This window comes from Aptenodytes forsteri, unplaced genomic scaffold (assembly GCF_000699145.1).
Source record: "Aptenodytes forsteri isolate BGI_AS27 unplaced genomic scaffold, ASM69914v1 Scaffold166, whole genome shotgun sequence".
NCBI lineage: Eukaryota > Metazoa > Chordata > Aves > Sphenisciformes > Spheniscidae > Aptenodytes > Aptenodytes forsteri.
This window is the reverse complement of record NW_008796110.1, coordinates 840,227-853,688: the sequence shown is the minus strand read 5'-3', so window position 1 is coordinate 853,688 and position 13,462 is coordinate 840,227. Positions and strand designations below refer to the sequence as shown.

At 38.2% G+C, this 13,462-nt stretch overlaps 1 protein-coding gene across 1 annotated transcript in view; it reads left to right on the top strand.

Annotated features, from left to right (window-relative positions):
* Nucleotides 1-11,641, top strand: part of IL17REL (interleukin 17 receptor E like) — a 48,345-nt gene extending 36,704 nt beyond the window's left edge. Inside the window, exons 10-17 of the mRNA XM_019474050.1 lie at nt 515-678; nt 3,042-3,086; nt 3,746-3,803; nt 4,142-4,287; nt 6,865-6,924; nt 7,975-8,032; nt 10,511-10,565; nt 11,558-11,641. Of these exons, the coding sequence (XP_019329595.1) occupies nt 515-678; nt 3,042-3,086; nt 3,746-3,803; nt 4,142-4,287; nt 6,865-6,924; nt 7,975-8,032; nt 10,511-10,565; nt 11,558-11,585 (614 nt within the window). The 3' untranslated portion in view covers nt 11,586-11,641. The remainder of the gene's footprint in view (nt 1-514; nt 679-3,041; nt 3,087-3,745; nt 3,804-4,141; nt 4,288-6,864; nt 6,925-7,974; nt 8,033-10,510; nt 10,566-11,557) is intronic.
* Nucleotides 11,642-13,462: the final 1,821 nt, after the last annotated feature.

The window sequence follows — 13,462 nt, the reverse complement described above, 5'->3', positions numbered from 1 at the left end:
TTGATACTTGGCTAAAGGCTTGAATTTATCTTCTTACATATACATTGTGTGCATGTAAGTCCTACACAAGACACACACAGTCTGAGTCTCCAATACCACGACCTCTAGTCACTAATGTATGGATTCATTCCAATTTATCATACACAGTTAACTGAAGGTCCTTGGTTAGCAATTTACTTGTGTTACACTCCCCTTGTGATTGATGGGCAGAGAATGCTCTTCCAGTGCAGCCTACTTAAGAACCGAGGCGTCATTCCCTGGTGATGCCTATCTATCACCCTAAGTGGGAGACTGGTAAGACTAAGCTCTCAGGTTAGGTACCTCTGGTAAACGCCAACACTTTGGTGGGATGAATTCAAGTTTTACACTGTTACAATGTGAAACACTGCAGTTCTGATTGGTGAAAATGACAAGGAAATGGAAAAGCAATGCTTTTGGTTTTAAGCACAGATTTATGAACAATTTTGATTCATTTTTAGACATCTTGAATAATGTTTCCACTCTTTGTGCACAGATACGAAGGTGCTATGGGATAATATTGTTTACAACCCAGTGACACAAACCCTAGCTTGGGAACCAGCCTGTCCTGTGCTTGTCATGGTTAACCTGTGCAGGTTAATGAAGTCTAACGACCACTGTGAAGATATACAAAACTCTTCCAAAAATTCTCCTGAGAAAGTAAGAGCTATGCAGATTTATTCAAACTGTGAGATTGAAGGCCATGACCAAAGGCATAATGTGAAAAGCTAGGTTTGGGAATAAGAGCACTTGCAAATTCCTCTCTTCTCTGATACTTAAAACTATTCATAATCACAGTCTGTTCTTGTACACTAACCGCATGACTTATTCAAAGAGCTCATGTTGACTGACTCACTATTAAGAAATAAAAAGTGGAGATGACTGTGAAGCTAGTAATGTTTGCTAAATTATTTGGTGTAAATAGGGTCTGCTTTTCATTTATAGTAAAGGCATGATTCATCTGCCCTGACTTTGCTGTCTAAAAGATAGGTGTTTAAGCCTACGCTATTAATCTCAGATGGCCTTTAAAGTAAGTAAATGAAACAGAGATATTGAGAGGACAACTTTTCTCATCTGAAGGTAGGCATGTAAGAAAGGTCGGAAGGATTTCTCCTGAAGGTACCTCTTTCTCTTCACTGACTATGACAAGAGTCTATTGTGATTAGATCACATTTGGATATTTAACATTTAAACACCTAAAATGTAAGTGAGGTGAAGGTAAATCTCTTTCAATCTTACTGGAGACATAACGGTACCTTGGTAGGGTATGATTGTTTTGTACTCTATTCAGATCTCTTTGAAGTGCCTTCCTCAAACTGGTCCAATGTCTTGAAATTGTGGGTGTTGAAATATTGGGTTCCTCAGTTCTTCTAGCCCTTATGTTCTAAAGTTGAAAAGAGTTTTCATTGCATGTATCTTGAACTGCTTAATGCTTCAATCTGAAGTCTTATGGTGCTGAATGCACTGGATTTATGAGGTTGGTTAGAATTCTGGCTTTCATCTTGAAAAGTAGGTTTCAGGCTTTCCTGATTGTGGAGAGAAGCCAGTAAACTTGAGGTAACAACTGAAAAGGCAAATAAAATCAAAAACAAATTCTTAATTTTTGAAACTTTATGAGTGTTATTCTGATGACATGACTGGGGGGGACTGACTCAAGACTGTTGAATGCTCTTTTGATTAGGAACTCCTGGCCAAGTGTTTAGTGATTGTTCAGATTCACCATTTCATGGGTTTCAACAAAGCCTTGATCTTGCAAAAACAAATATATTTAATTTTATATATCTGAGTGGTCCCTGCAGGATTCATCATCTGCTGACAACAAGCACAACTCATTGCTTGCAGGAAAGAAAAAGAAAAGAAAAAAAAATAGGAAAGAAAAAAAAAGAAAGAAGCCTAAAATGAGGTTTGGCTGTTAATGGTCATATCTATTACCCAGAACACAATCCAAGATTCGTTTATTACAGATGATGAATGTTTTTCTGTATTTATTAATATTCATGGACAGGATGAATTTTCCCTTTTTTTCTAATTCATCCTAAAAGGTTTGATATTGAATTTGGTCCATTTCTTGTACTGTAAACCTGAAGAACATCTCTATAGTGTGCTGGAGACTGCTGCAGAGATTCCTCGCATAGCGCCAACTCCCCCAGTAAATTCTCACAATGCTGCACACTCTAATACCATGCACATGTACTGACTTAGGCCCAAGAGCTACATAACTCTTCTCTCTAATTAGGGTGGGGCTTTCTCTGTCAGTGGCAATGCTGTCTCTATATCTGAGTGGACTCTTACAGAACTATCTTCTGTGATCCTATTGTAGACATACCTGAGCGCATCCATTATGTTCTTCTCAAAAAAGTTACGGGAAAGAGGTGTTACTTTGGTCATGATGCCATGTGTTGTGTGTAGGATCCATTGTGCTCAGTCACTTGAGCAATGGTGTTTATTTAAGTAAGATCACTTACATGGGTAGTAATTGATTACATGAAACAAGGCTTTTTATGCTGAAGCCCTTGGGTAAACAGCTGTTAATCAAGAAAGCAACATTTTGTAGGTCACTTAAGTGGATGTCTAAAATTCAGTCTACCTTTAAGTCTTTTCTGGAATAGGGATATGGAAAATTGAAAAAATTCTGAACTGAAGGTGGAATAACACTTTTGGGTATATGTTTAAATGTTCTGCTGAGTTGTTGATGAGTGGTAAATAACGGTCTGAAACCAGAAGACTGTGTAATCAGAATTTTGCACACGAGCCACCATAGAATCAATTAATTTAGCTCTAATGGGTCAGACTGACTGTAAAAAATGCTACATGTTACAGATAAAAAGAAGCAAATTATTCAGTAATCCAAAGTAGTGGTTGTTTCTATTCTTAATATTTTATGTGATTAACTTCCTAGAATGCATATAAAGTAAACAAACCAGTTCCTTTCTCAGTAATCAAACTATGAAAATTTTGGGTAATTGATTTTGTGCAATTAGTTAATGAAACTAGCTAATTCTGAGTGATCTCTTTTCAAGCAGGTTAAATATTCTCGTGTGGACACTCACCCAAGACTTTGCATGAAGGTAAAGGGATTTCTTTGTAAAACACCTATTAACTGCCCTCTTTCTGTCAGCTCTAAAAAAATGAGTTGCTAATGTTCTTTAGGATCAATGTTTTGTTTCATAGCTCTGATGAATGGGAAGTAAGAATGAAAGAAATCTGAGAGGTTAGATTAAAAGGAGGTTCTTTGGAAGTGCAGCAGCAATGATAGGACACAGGTCAAATTGTGTCCTCTGTTTTCTCTGCTTAAGAAAAGCAGGGAAAAAATGTTTTAGGTCAATGCAAACTCTGAAGAATGCACTAAACTTAACGTATAAAGTTTTCCATATTAAATATTTGGTAATAAAAATGATCAATACCCTACATTTACTGGAGTACCTTTTTTTTCTTCTAGTTGAGAAAAGAATGCCACATAAGGTTAATATAGGCATATTATTGTTTTCTTTTAGATTACTTTTAAGTCAGCGGAACTACATGTTTCTGTAAAATAAGCATGTGCATAAATATCTGAAGAATTGGGGGACCTAATTTAAGTCAAGGGTTGGAAGATACCATAGACCAGGAAAGCTGTGAATTTCACCTTCTGCAACTTTCTGGAATACACTGATCATCTCTAGTTCAATCTGTAGCCACAGATTGAAATTGAAAAATCAGTTTTCCTAACAGATTTCTCTGCTTTCAGTTTACAACAAAGCAAGGCTCTTGGGTTAAATGTCCATTTGCTCGTGGAGACTTTCCAGGTAAATATATTTTTTTAATTACATAATATTAAATTCTGAAAAATATTTAAATCAGTCACTAGATATGAGCCTTCTCCAGTAAGCAAGTGAGATGTGTTCACATCACTGTAGCTTGTAAATTATGGCAAAGAGATTTGTCAGCTTGCTACTTCTATGTATCCCCAATAGATCAAGTGTTTATCAGTATAAAAAGTAACTTGTGGGAATCAAAATAATTACTTGCATATCATTTGATGGCACTTAAGTAATTAAAAAGACATTTATTTTAAATATAACAATTTAGAATATAATATATGGTCCTTGCACATCTAAAAGTAAGTCTTTTCCTCTAATATCAGCTTGGAAAATGAGAACTGCTGCAGTTGCAGAACAAATACAAGTTTTCTTCACATCCCAAACCAAGGCACAGTTCTCAGTGCTTGTGTGTAACAGGACGCAGCTGGCCTCATGTGAATCTGTTGGGATGCACCATTCAGTCTCTGTGGTTTGTATATATTATTTCTTAAACATTGTAAGACTTTTAAACATATCTAACTGCATTCATTTATTATTCCATTTATCGCTCTGCAGCTTGAAAGCATTAATAAACCTATGCATGTACATATTGGAACAATTACTAGAACATTTTTAAAGCATGTAGTTCTAATTCTGATCTCACACTGAAGCAAGAAATAAATAAGGATCCTGAAGTCAAATGAGTCACATCAAAGGAAGTGACTATTGAGTGGAACCTTAATATTCTTTTAACATCATTTTTGTGGTGTAGTATTTCTATTATGTATATAGCAAATGTTAGTGTTAGTATTTCATATATGGGTCACTGATACAGCTGGCCTAGCAAATCTCACATCATGAAATGTAAGACTTGAGGCATAAATCCATGGTAATCTTGAGCCACTCTAAATCTCACAGCTGCCAAAACAAACTCAACACACAAAAAAGGTACGTTTTCAGCCAAATTAGCTTTTTGAGCTGGCTGACTGTGTGAATACACAACTGCTTCTTCCAGCAAAGTGGGGGAGAGAGGGAAAAGATTATGGGAGGGTGAGATTTCTGTCTCAGGCAGCAGCTAGTCATGAAATGGGAGCCTCATTCCTCTCTTGCAATTAAGCCTGTATCTCATACATTTTCAGTGCAGCACTGTGGCTTGCCCTTGCCCTTCAACCCTGCCTACCAGAGTTACCTTGTTGGCCTGACCTGTGATCTACTGAGAGGTACATCTGGAAAGTGGGGTCAAAGAGCAGAAGAGTGGCCATAGCATTATTTTTCAAATAGGAGAATATTAGCAGGATAGGTCCTAGGAGCTACTAGGACCACCATGCTGAAAGGCATTCTGCTGGTTCAGCAGCTAGCTCCTCAGTAGTCTTATGTTCACCCCTAAATGTGTGCTCCTGCTGTCTGCTCTACTGACCAGGTATATGAGATGTCATATGATGGATTTTGAGAAAGCTGAGAAATCCAGATGTTGTAATTTCTACTGTTATTCCTGACTGTGCCCATTGACTTCACTCCACTGTAGGGGGATGTGCTTTAGAAGACACAAGCATGCTGTAGCTCCTACACCTGTCCTCTTTTTTAGGATATGTTTCATCTGTACTTCTTTCTTTGCCACTGTATGCAGGTACATGCTGCAACTGTGACTTTTTCAAGTACCTCTGATGCTTTCAGTGTGCAGGGTGCACATACCAGGGGGTAGCTGACAAGCGGGTAGCTATGAATGAGAACTTCTTAAACTCAAAGGGGTGGACACTGAAAGCTGAATTTACTTTCTAATGAATCAGCTTAGGTCTTTATTACATCTCTGGTGCTGAATGCAACTCAGCTTTGCTGCTCAAGCTGAGGACATGCTTAAATGGAACAAGATAACTGCTCCTGCAGGAGATCCCAGAGCTGAATAATCATGGGGAAAGGCCTGGGAAAAAACAGCTATCCTAATCAACACAGACCACAGAGGGCATTGGTGGTGCTATCAAAGGTCTGTCCTAATGGGGCAAGGTATCTGGGGAAATGCTGTATTACCAGCCGAGAGGGACATCAGTACAGTAGAAGAGTTGTCAAACACGATGTTCAGTGAACACTTACAGTAGCACTTCCCTTCAACCAGCTTATTTCACATGAAATCTGTGTAGTTTAGACTTTCTGGTTTTAAAGGTGCCCTGTGTGAATTGCTAAGTGAGAAGGGTAATGGTGGAGCACCAATAAATCACAGCTAGGTATTGAAGTGTGTGTTTCATGAAGGGCACTGATGCATTTAAAAATGCTGTTTTCTTCCCTCTGGTACAAAGCTGTCATGTCCTCTGCTACTGTGACAGAATGGGAGCCCACATAAATTACATACAGTTCCTGTCTCAACACCATGAACAATATACACAAAGTTTTCATCATGACTTTGCTCTGTGTTCCCAGAAACCAATGCTCATTCTCTACCTAGTAATCCCTGTTCAGTTGTGCTCGAAAAAGAACATATTCACCTAATTTGCCCCAAATTACTTTAGGAGTTTGCCACACTAAAGAGAGTGGTGTAGGTTTCATAGCTATTAGTGGAGTAACTAAAATTATTTTGAGGACAAACCATAAACAACCAAGCATTAAGCATCGGAACAGTAATTTAGGACAATTTTACCCTAAGGCTGAACTTGTTCTTAGCATACAATGTGATGGGAAATCCAGAAGAACTGTGAAGAAAGGGTCATTCCTTCAACTCATGTACACCAGGGAAAAGAAGTGAAGATGCTCATTGGCTAACATGGTGTGAGCAGCCACAGTGGGGAGGGTGTCCTGCCTTATGATGCTTCATAAAATTCAGGAACGTTAGCCCTCTTCCTGTGCTGCCCAAACTGTGCTTGGCAAAACTACACCAGCAGCTTATGGTCACTGAGATCCGGGGATATCTCTGAAAATAAATAACCTTCCATAATGAATACATACTTTATTAATTTTCTGACACAGTAGAACGTGTAGCATTACTGGCAAACAAACCCAAGAGCTGGAGAGATAGAATACATTTTCATTGTTCCAGGGTATGGAAAATAATAGTTTTCAATTTTTTTCTTTTCATTAGGGAGATTCTGTATTAATCACTATGTCACAGGAAATGTGTGGGTCAACAATTTGCATTCAGGTATGTGTCTTGATTTTGCCAGGTACTATATACAAAATCAACAAATCATAAACCCCCCCCCAAAACTAAACCAGCAGGCACTCTCGCTGCTTTCTCTTCCCAGCCAAATCTGATTACTATGCGAATGGAGTTGGCAAAGAGCATTATTTATAGCTTGATGTGCTGCCACTACCTCTTGTTGAGATGACATTATTTAAGAGAGAAGTTGCTCTCCATGATCTTGCTCCTTTTTCAGTGGCAGATAAAGGGATATCATCAGGAAATTGCTAATCCTGTCTTTATATGTTCCTTTGTAATAAAAAGTTCCAGGGTATCAAAGGACCCAAGTAAATCATAGATGAATTTTTCAAAAATTGACATTAGCTGGAAAAGGTTAGGCATATAGCAAACAGCACAGTTAAGTGCATAGTATGCTAGAATTAGCACTCCTGAAAGCAGATCTGAGCAAATTATTTCTGACATTTTTGCACACTATTTCCGTAGCTGAACTTTATTAAGACAACATTAATAGAAAATGAGCATGAAGCTGATAGGTTTATTCCTCTCTGGAGTTAATGTTCTCAGCAGGCACCGGGACAAGAGAGACTGACAGCTGGAGCCGCGAGGTTCCAGCAGGTGCCCTGGAAGGTCCTTGTCAGCTTCACTTTCTGCTGCTAGGAAGAAAGGGGCAAGATGAAAGTGAGATTGGCAAGAGCCTTCTGGGTAATGAGAGTTGTTCTTCCTTCCCTAGTGAAAAATCAGATTTGGTGGTAAAATTGATGTTTTCCTGCATAAATCATTTATTTTGTAAATAAGACATTATCTGTCAGAATACAGTTCTCCCCCTCCCCCCCAAAAAATCTGATTAGCTTTATCATTTAGAAACCTAAAAATGATTGCAACTCACTAAATATACACTAGATCAGCAGTCTCCATATGCATTTATTTAAAAACAGATTAAAAAATGCAGTCACTTGAGTAAACTAATAAAGCAATCTCATTTTGTCAACACAAGTGTTTAGTAACAGTTCTGCTGAAAGGGGAATAAGCCTCAATTCTTTCTTTTAAAAGGGCTGGAGGACAGATGTAGATTATTCAGTTCCACTGCAGATCTGTGATATCCACTGTGGTAAGTATGAATGATAACAAAAGAAGAATTAGGTCTTGACTGTATAGAACACAGCATCTCAGGTGAAGTGTGTTTTCATTGGGAAACTGAGGTGGGATTCACCTGACTGAATGTAGATGTCTGCATGTGAGATAGATATGCTCAGCTTCCTTTATAGACAATGGACTCATATACCTCAACTAGCTTTTAATTAGCTACTGCAAGGGCAACTTGTGTGACTCTCTGTTTTCTCTGCTTCCTGGGTGAATTTTCCATCCTGTGCCAAGTTCTGCATGCCACACCTATATTTACCTTGCTGTCAGTACATGAGGTAACTAGTTAAAAACAATCCTTGGCAAGTAGGCACACAGTGCTGTCATTGTAGTGACTGCAGCATAGCCCTACTGTTAATTCCGCCCCTCTGCAAATGGGACAGTAGTACTTCCCTCCACTGCGGAAGTACGGCGAGGATATTATTATGGTTTGAGGTGTACTCAGATACGCTCATGCAGTCAGAATATTCCGAAATCTCCAAGCCCTGAAAGTAAGGTCTTGTAGAAGTTAGTGAGTTCAGAGTGAACTAAGGCTGTGGGGTTTACGGTGAAGAGCACAGGAGTGGATTGACTAGTTTAGAACTAAAAAGTCTAAAAAGAGTCAAGCTGAGAGAAGGCTCAATCTGAGCATTGCCAAAAACACCTCCCCAAACCCACCCAAACAAACAACCTCCCCTCCCAGTTCATTGTAAACATAGTGATTCCTATGACCGATTTTCTCTGTTGTCTAAAAATACCTGTCAGTTAACTATAGCTTCAGATTTGGAAGCCTGATACTAAAAAGGAGGGGGCTTGAATTTGTAGTCAAAATGTAGTTCTCTGTGCAAGCACTTGCATAAATGCTAGTTCAGGTTTCTTCTCCACTTAAAAACTCATAACAAGCCCACTCAAGGTGAATCAATTAAATCGACTGTTGCGATTCACGTAGTCTGGATGCATTTTCCTTATTCATATTTTCCTTCTAACAAATGTGAAAGTTATGATGAAAGCATGTAAAATAATGAAAGGCTCCAGAGATGGCAGTCTGGGAATTTCCCTCTGCCTTATGGTAGGAGAGAATGGGTCTGTGTATTAAATGAAAGTGGTGGAACACCGAAAACTGAGTAAACAACATTTTGGGCACAGTATCTGATTTAAATGTGGAACTTCTTGTCACAAGTTTTTCTTCTGATCAAGAATTTGTGGAGATTCAGAAAAAAATCTGAGAAACCGTGCGCATATCAAGAATATCAGAACTGTAATACGTGATCACTATGTTTGTTGTATAGAGGATATTAACCTCATGCTTCATGGATTCTGCCATACTTTATATTTTTGGGATAATGTGGTCCACTTTAGCGGATGCGTAAGTCCATCTCTGCCAACTGACCAGGAGGGGGTTCCCAAAACCTCCCTCTGAGACAGATGGTACAGGTCAGTGTCAGAGATGGGACACTGAACTAGGTGGGTTCAACTCATTGCTGTAATTCCTGTGTTCTTAATGACTCATCAGGAGCCATCAACTGCTTGTCAAGTGTAAGATTTTTAATGTAACAATAATAGGATTGCTACTAAGGACTTTCATATTCTTAAATGCTTATTTTCTAGAAGAAAGATATTTTCTCAAGCACTAGCTTTTCAAAATCAGGAGATGATGAAAGTTTCTTAAAGACAATGTCACCAAGGGTGATAATTCTTACACTGGGATGCTATTGTGATCGAACCTAAGATGTTAAGAAAAACAATCCACATAAAGGTGAAAGGAATATTAAACCTCAGATTTGTCCATAATTTGTGACAATATGGATTATACAGAATGTCAAACTAAATGAGAAATAATCTTATAATGGCATAGTGAAAGTAGTGAAAATATTGACTGCATACATCTTTGTAAAATAGAAATTTACATTGTTAACTATCACTGTTAAAGGTACCAAGCAGCGTCAGTGTGTCCAAAAGAGCCATGATGTTATTAACATGCATTTTGTTACTCAAAACCAAGATTCCAGTGGTGACAGTATCTACTATAAAAAAATCAGTGTAGCTAACCATCATGAAGGCTACTCTTTTTCCAGCTGCAAGAAGAGTTTTCTGGCATGTGGAATGCATTATACTGCAATGCATTGCATTTTTCTATCAGTAGCTATGCTTTGGAATTAGAATGGCTTAGCCTTATTTGCTCTACAGAGGATGGAAATGGGAAAATCCTTTTTTTTTTTTTTTTGCATTTAATAGCATTGACTTAGAGACAAAACTTTGTGTTCTTTTTAAATTTTATTTTTTTCTTTGGCCGCTTTTCTGGATTCCATTTAATGAAGCCAAACATTTTGAGACATTATTTCACCTATTAAAAAAGAAACTTATCTATTCTGAATGAAACAATAACCCAAATCAGTTAATTTGAGAATAAATACGTGAACCATAACGAAAACAAAATGGCAACCTACATTTGAATTTGTTTCTTCAGATTTTCGTGGTCAGACATACAGTGATGGAAACCCAGCAAAGGCCATGACACACAGGTATCCATCCAATGTATAGTTTAAAACATCTTTGAGAGTTGATAGAGTTGTTAATCCTGAAAACATATCTTTGGCCTCTCTAAAGAACAGAAGCAATGTCTGAGTGAATTCTGTACTAGCCAGCAGGAATATCAGGTTCCTCTCTCCCCTTTCCTTGTCCCCACTGAAGACATCGCTTGCTCCTGTGCTCTCTCTCCTCTTGCTCTCTCTCTGTTGCACCACAGTGCAGTTTGGCATCAGAGGTAGCTGCCTTGCTGCCAAAGAGAGAGGACGAAGGGAGACAAATAACCACTGGAAGTGAGAAGTTTGTAAAGTAACAAGACAGCCTTCAAGAGCTCTGGAACAATCTCAGATTTGCTGAGCGTGACATTCACATTATTAGCACCTGCCCCCTGCTTTCTCCCTGACATTGGCAGGCAGATCAGTCCCCTCTGTGCTCTCAGTCACCAGATGTGTCTGCTCAGCTGTTCCAGTGCTTCTTTTCATTCCCACAGCCCTTTGCAAAACACCTATTCCTAGGTTGTAAACAAATCAGTAATTAATGCAGCCCGTGAATGTATGATTTGATAGATGCTGAGCTCTTAAAAAGCTCTTCCTTTAAGGATACGCTTTCAGAGGCAACCTAGGATAGTGGGAGCAACCTAGAACTCCAGAGAGAGTGGAGACGCTCTGAAAAGCCCTTGTTCAAAGATGAGAAAAATATGCAGCCTTGCAGAAGTTATGCAAGTCATGTGGTTGAGAAGGGGCTGCCATCTTTGCTTTGAGGCAGTCTTTGGCTTTTCCCTTGTCAGAAGATACCATTCAGAATAAAGTATCTTGGTTTTGTTCATTTGTTCATATGAGTGCTGTTTGGACTGTGACAGTCAAGTCCATAAGCTGTAGACAAATGGTTAGGTTTCTTATTTAACTCCAACTATATATTAATGCAATGAACTCTCTCACACTTCAGAGAAAAAAAGCCAATATTCTTTCCTCTTCTGTTTTTCCCCTAGAATGAAGAGTGTGCATTCCTTGCATTGAATTTAACAACACATTTTCAAGGTCCTTAGTATCTTCTCAACATCAAGTTGTATTTTGGTGTAACTTGCAAATCTTGTCTAACTGGTCATCTCTCATGTTAGTAGTTTCTGCTAATTACTGTGAGATTATTCTCATGAGTGAAGAATTTAGCAAGTTAAGCCTATTCTAACATGTCCAAAAGAAGCTAGATTATGATTCCTCATTTCTCAGTATTTCAAAACAAAAAATGCCTTAGGTCACTTAGTTAGAGGATCAGGTTCATATTTTCCTTCTAAATTAATATTTTATATACAATATGCTATAAATGAGTACTCTCATAGTACCTTGTGTACCTATAGAACAAGTATTTCAGATTTTCTTATTTGTAACCTTTGTTTTTAAACCATAAGCAAAAGTTTTTGGGAAATGAAGAATGGAGGAAGTTTTCTCAGCTTTGTTATGTTATCTTTCTTTGTAATTTCCTTTGTTTTCTGATGCCATTCTGATGATCTCACCATGACAGACCATATTCCTTAAATATATCTAACAACTGCTTTCTGTGTTTGCATTTGTATTTGACTTGGAGATAACTTTCTTATTTGTCTGAGGAGGTACATGTCTTTGGTTTGATAGCTATTTAAAACTGTCATGTGGAAATCTAGCCTAGAAGGAAACAGTTTAGTGGAAAGAATTGAAGTATTTTTTTTCCATTATATCAGTATTTATACTCAATTGTTGAAAATAATATTACACACTGTACTGATTATCAAACATTTGGCCTTTATTTCACTGAATACTCCTGTCAAACATCCATACTTCCTGTTGTGTAACAAGGAAATAAAGTCAACTAAAAGGTGATTAATAGCAAATCCTGAAACCATGTGGAATTGCTCATGTGGGATCAGGAATATGGGTGGGGAGTGAGGGTCTTGAACAAGAAGTTGATCAATAAAAAAATATTTTCCATCTGAATGGTTTTTTTGTTTCAAGACTTTCAAAGAGCAATTTACAGGAGACGAATATGGTGTAAGAGACATCTGCTGTGTTGAAACACAAGGTTTTTGAGGTGCCCTGAAGAGGACAAATTCTGCTTAGCTCCTTTGATATCAAAGCTTCATTGTGTAAACTGCACATCTATTAGATATTTTCTTAGAATCATAGAATCATAGAATCATTGAGGTTGGAAAAGACCTCTAAGATCATCGAGTCCAACTATCTTATTCCAAGCAGTGCTACAGCTCCAAAAGCAGAGGCGGCAAGGCAGCTTTCCTAAAGCATTTAGTTACTTGCTTTGGCTGTGAAATAGAAGCACTGATCTATTCAGACATCTGCTTTTCCTTTAATACCCTTCAGACTGCAGCCAGAAACAAGACATTTGGACATTCAACTGAGAGCGCTTCATAACATTACTCTCTTCACTTTCCTCCAGTGGAAAAGTCTTTTCTGTAGGAAAGGTTGATTTGTACAGTGTGCTTTTTATTGCAGCAAAGTCTTAAGATCAGCTTTTTGAATACGTCCTCAGACTGAAAATGAATTAAAATTATACAGGTGTGGCAGGATCTGAAAACCTAAGTGTAGCTAAGACAAAACACCACCTCCAATGACAAGTTCATATGAGGTCCTGAAGCAACAATAGCTGTACTGAAGCTGGATGCTTTCAATGATAAGATCCTGTTTTGGCTGCACAGACACTAAATCTCTTGCAGTATATCTTCTCCTGTTGGCTGCAGCGATGGAAATCCAAAGAGAATGTGACCAGCCATGGTCCTGATCACTTTGGGGCTGTTTTACAGGAAAGCTTGAATGGTGAACATAGCAGACATGTCACTTAAATCAACTGTCTGAAAGTAAAGTGTACATTCAAAGGTAGTAGTCTATGATGGCCACAGCAGAGAGAC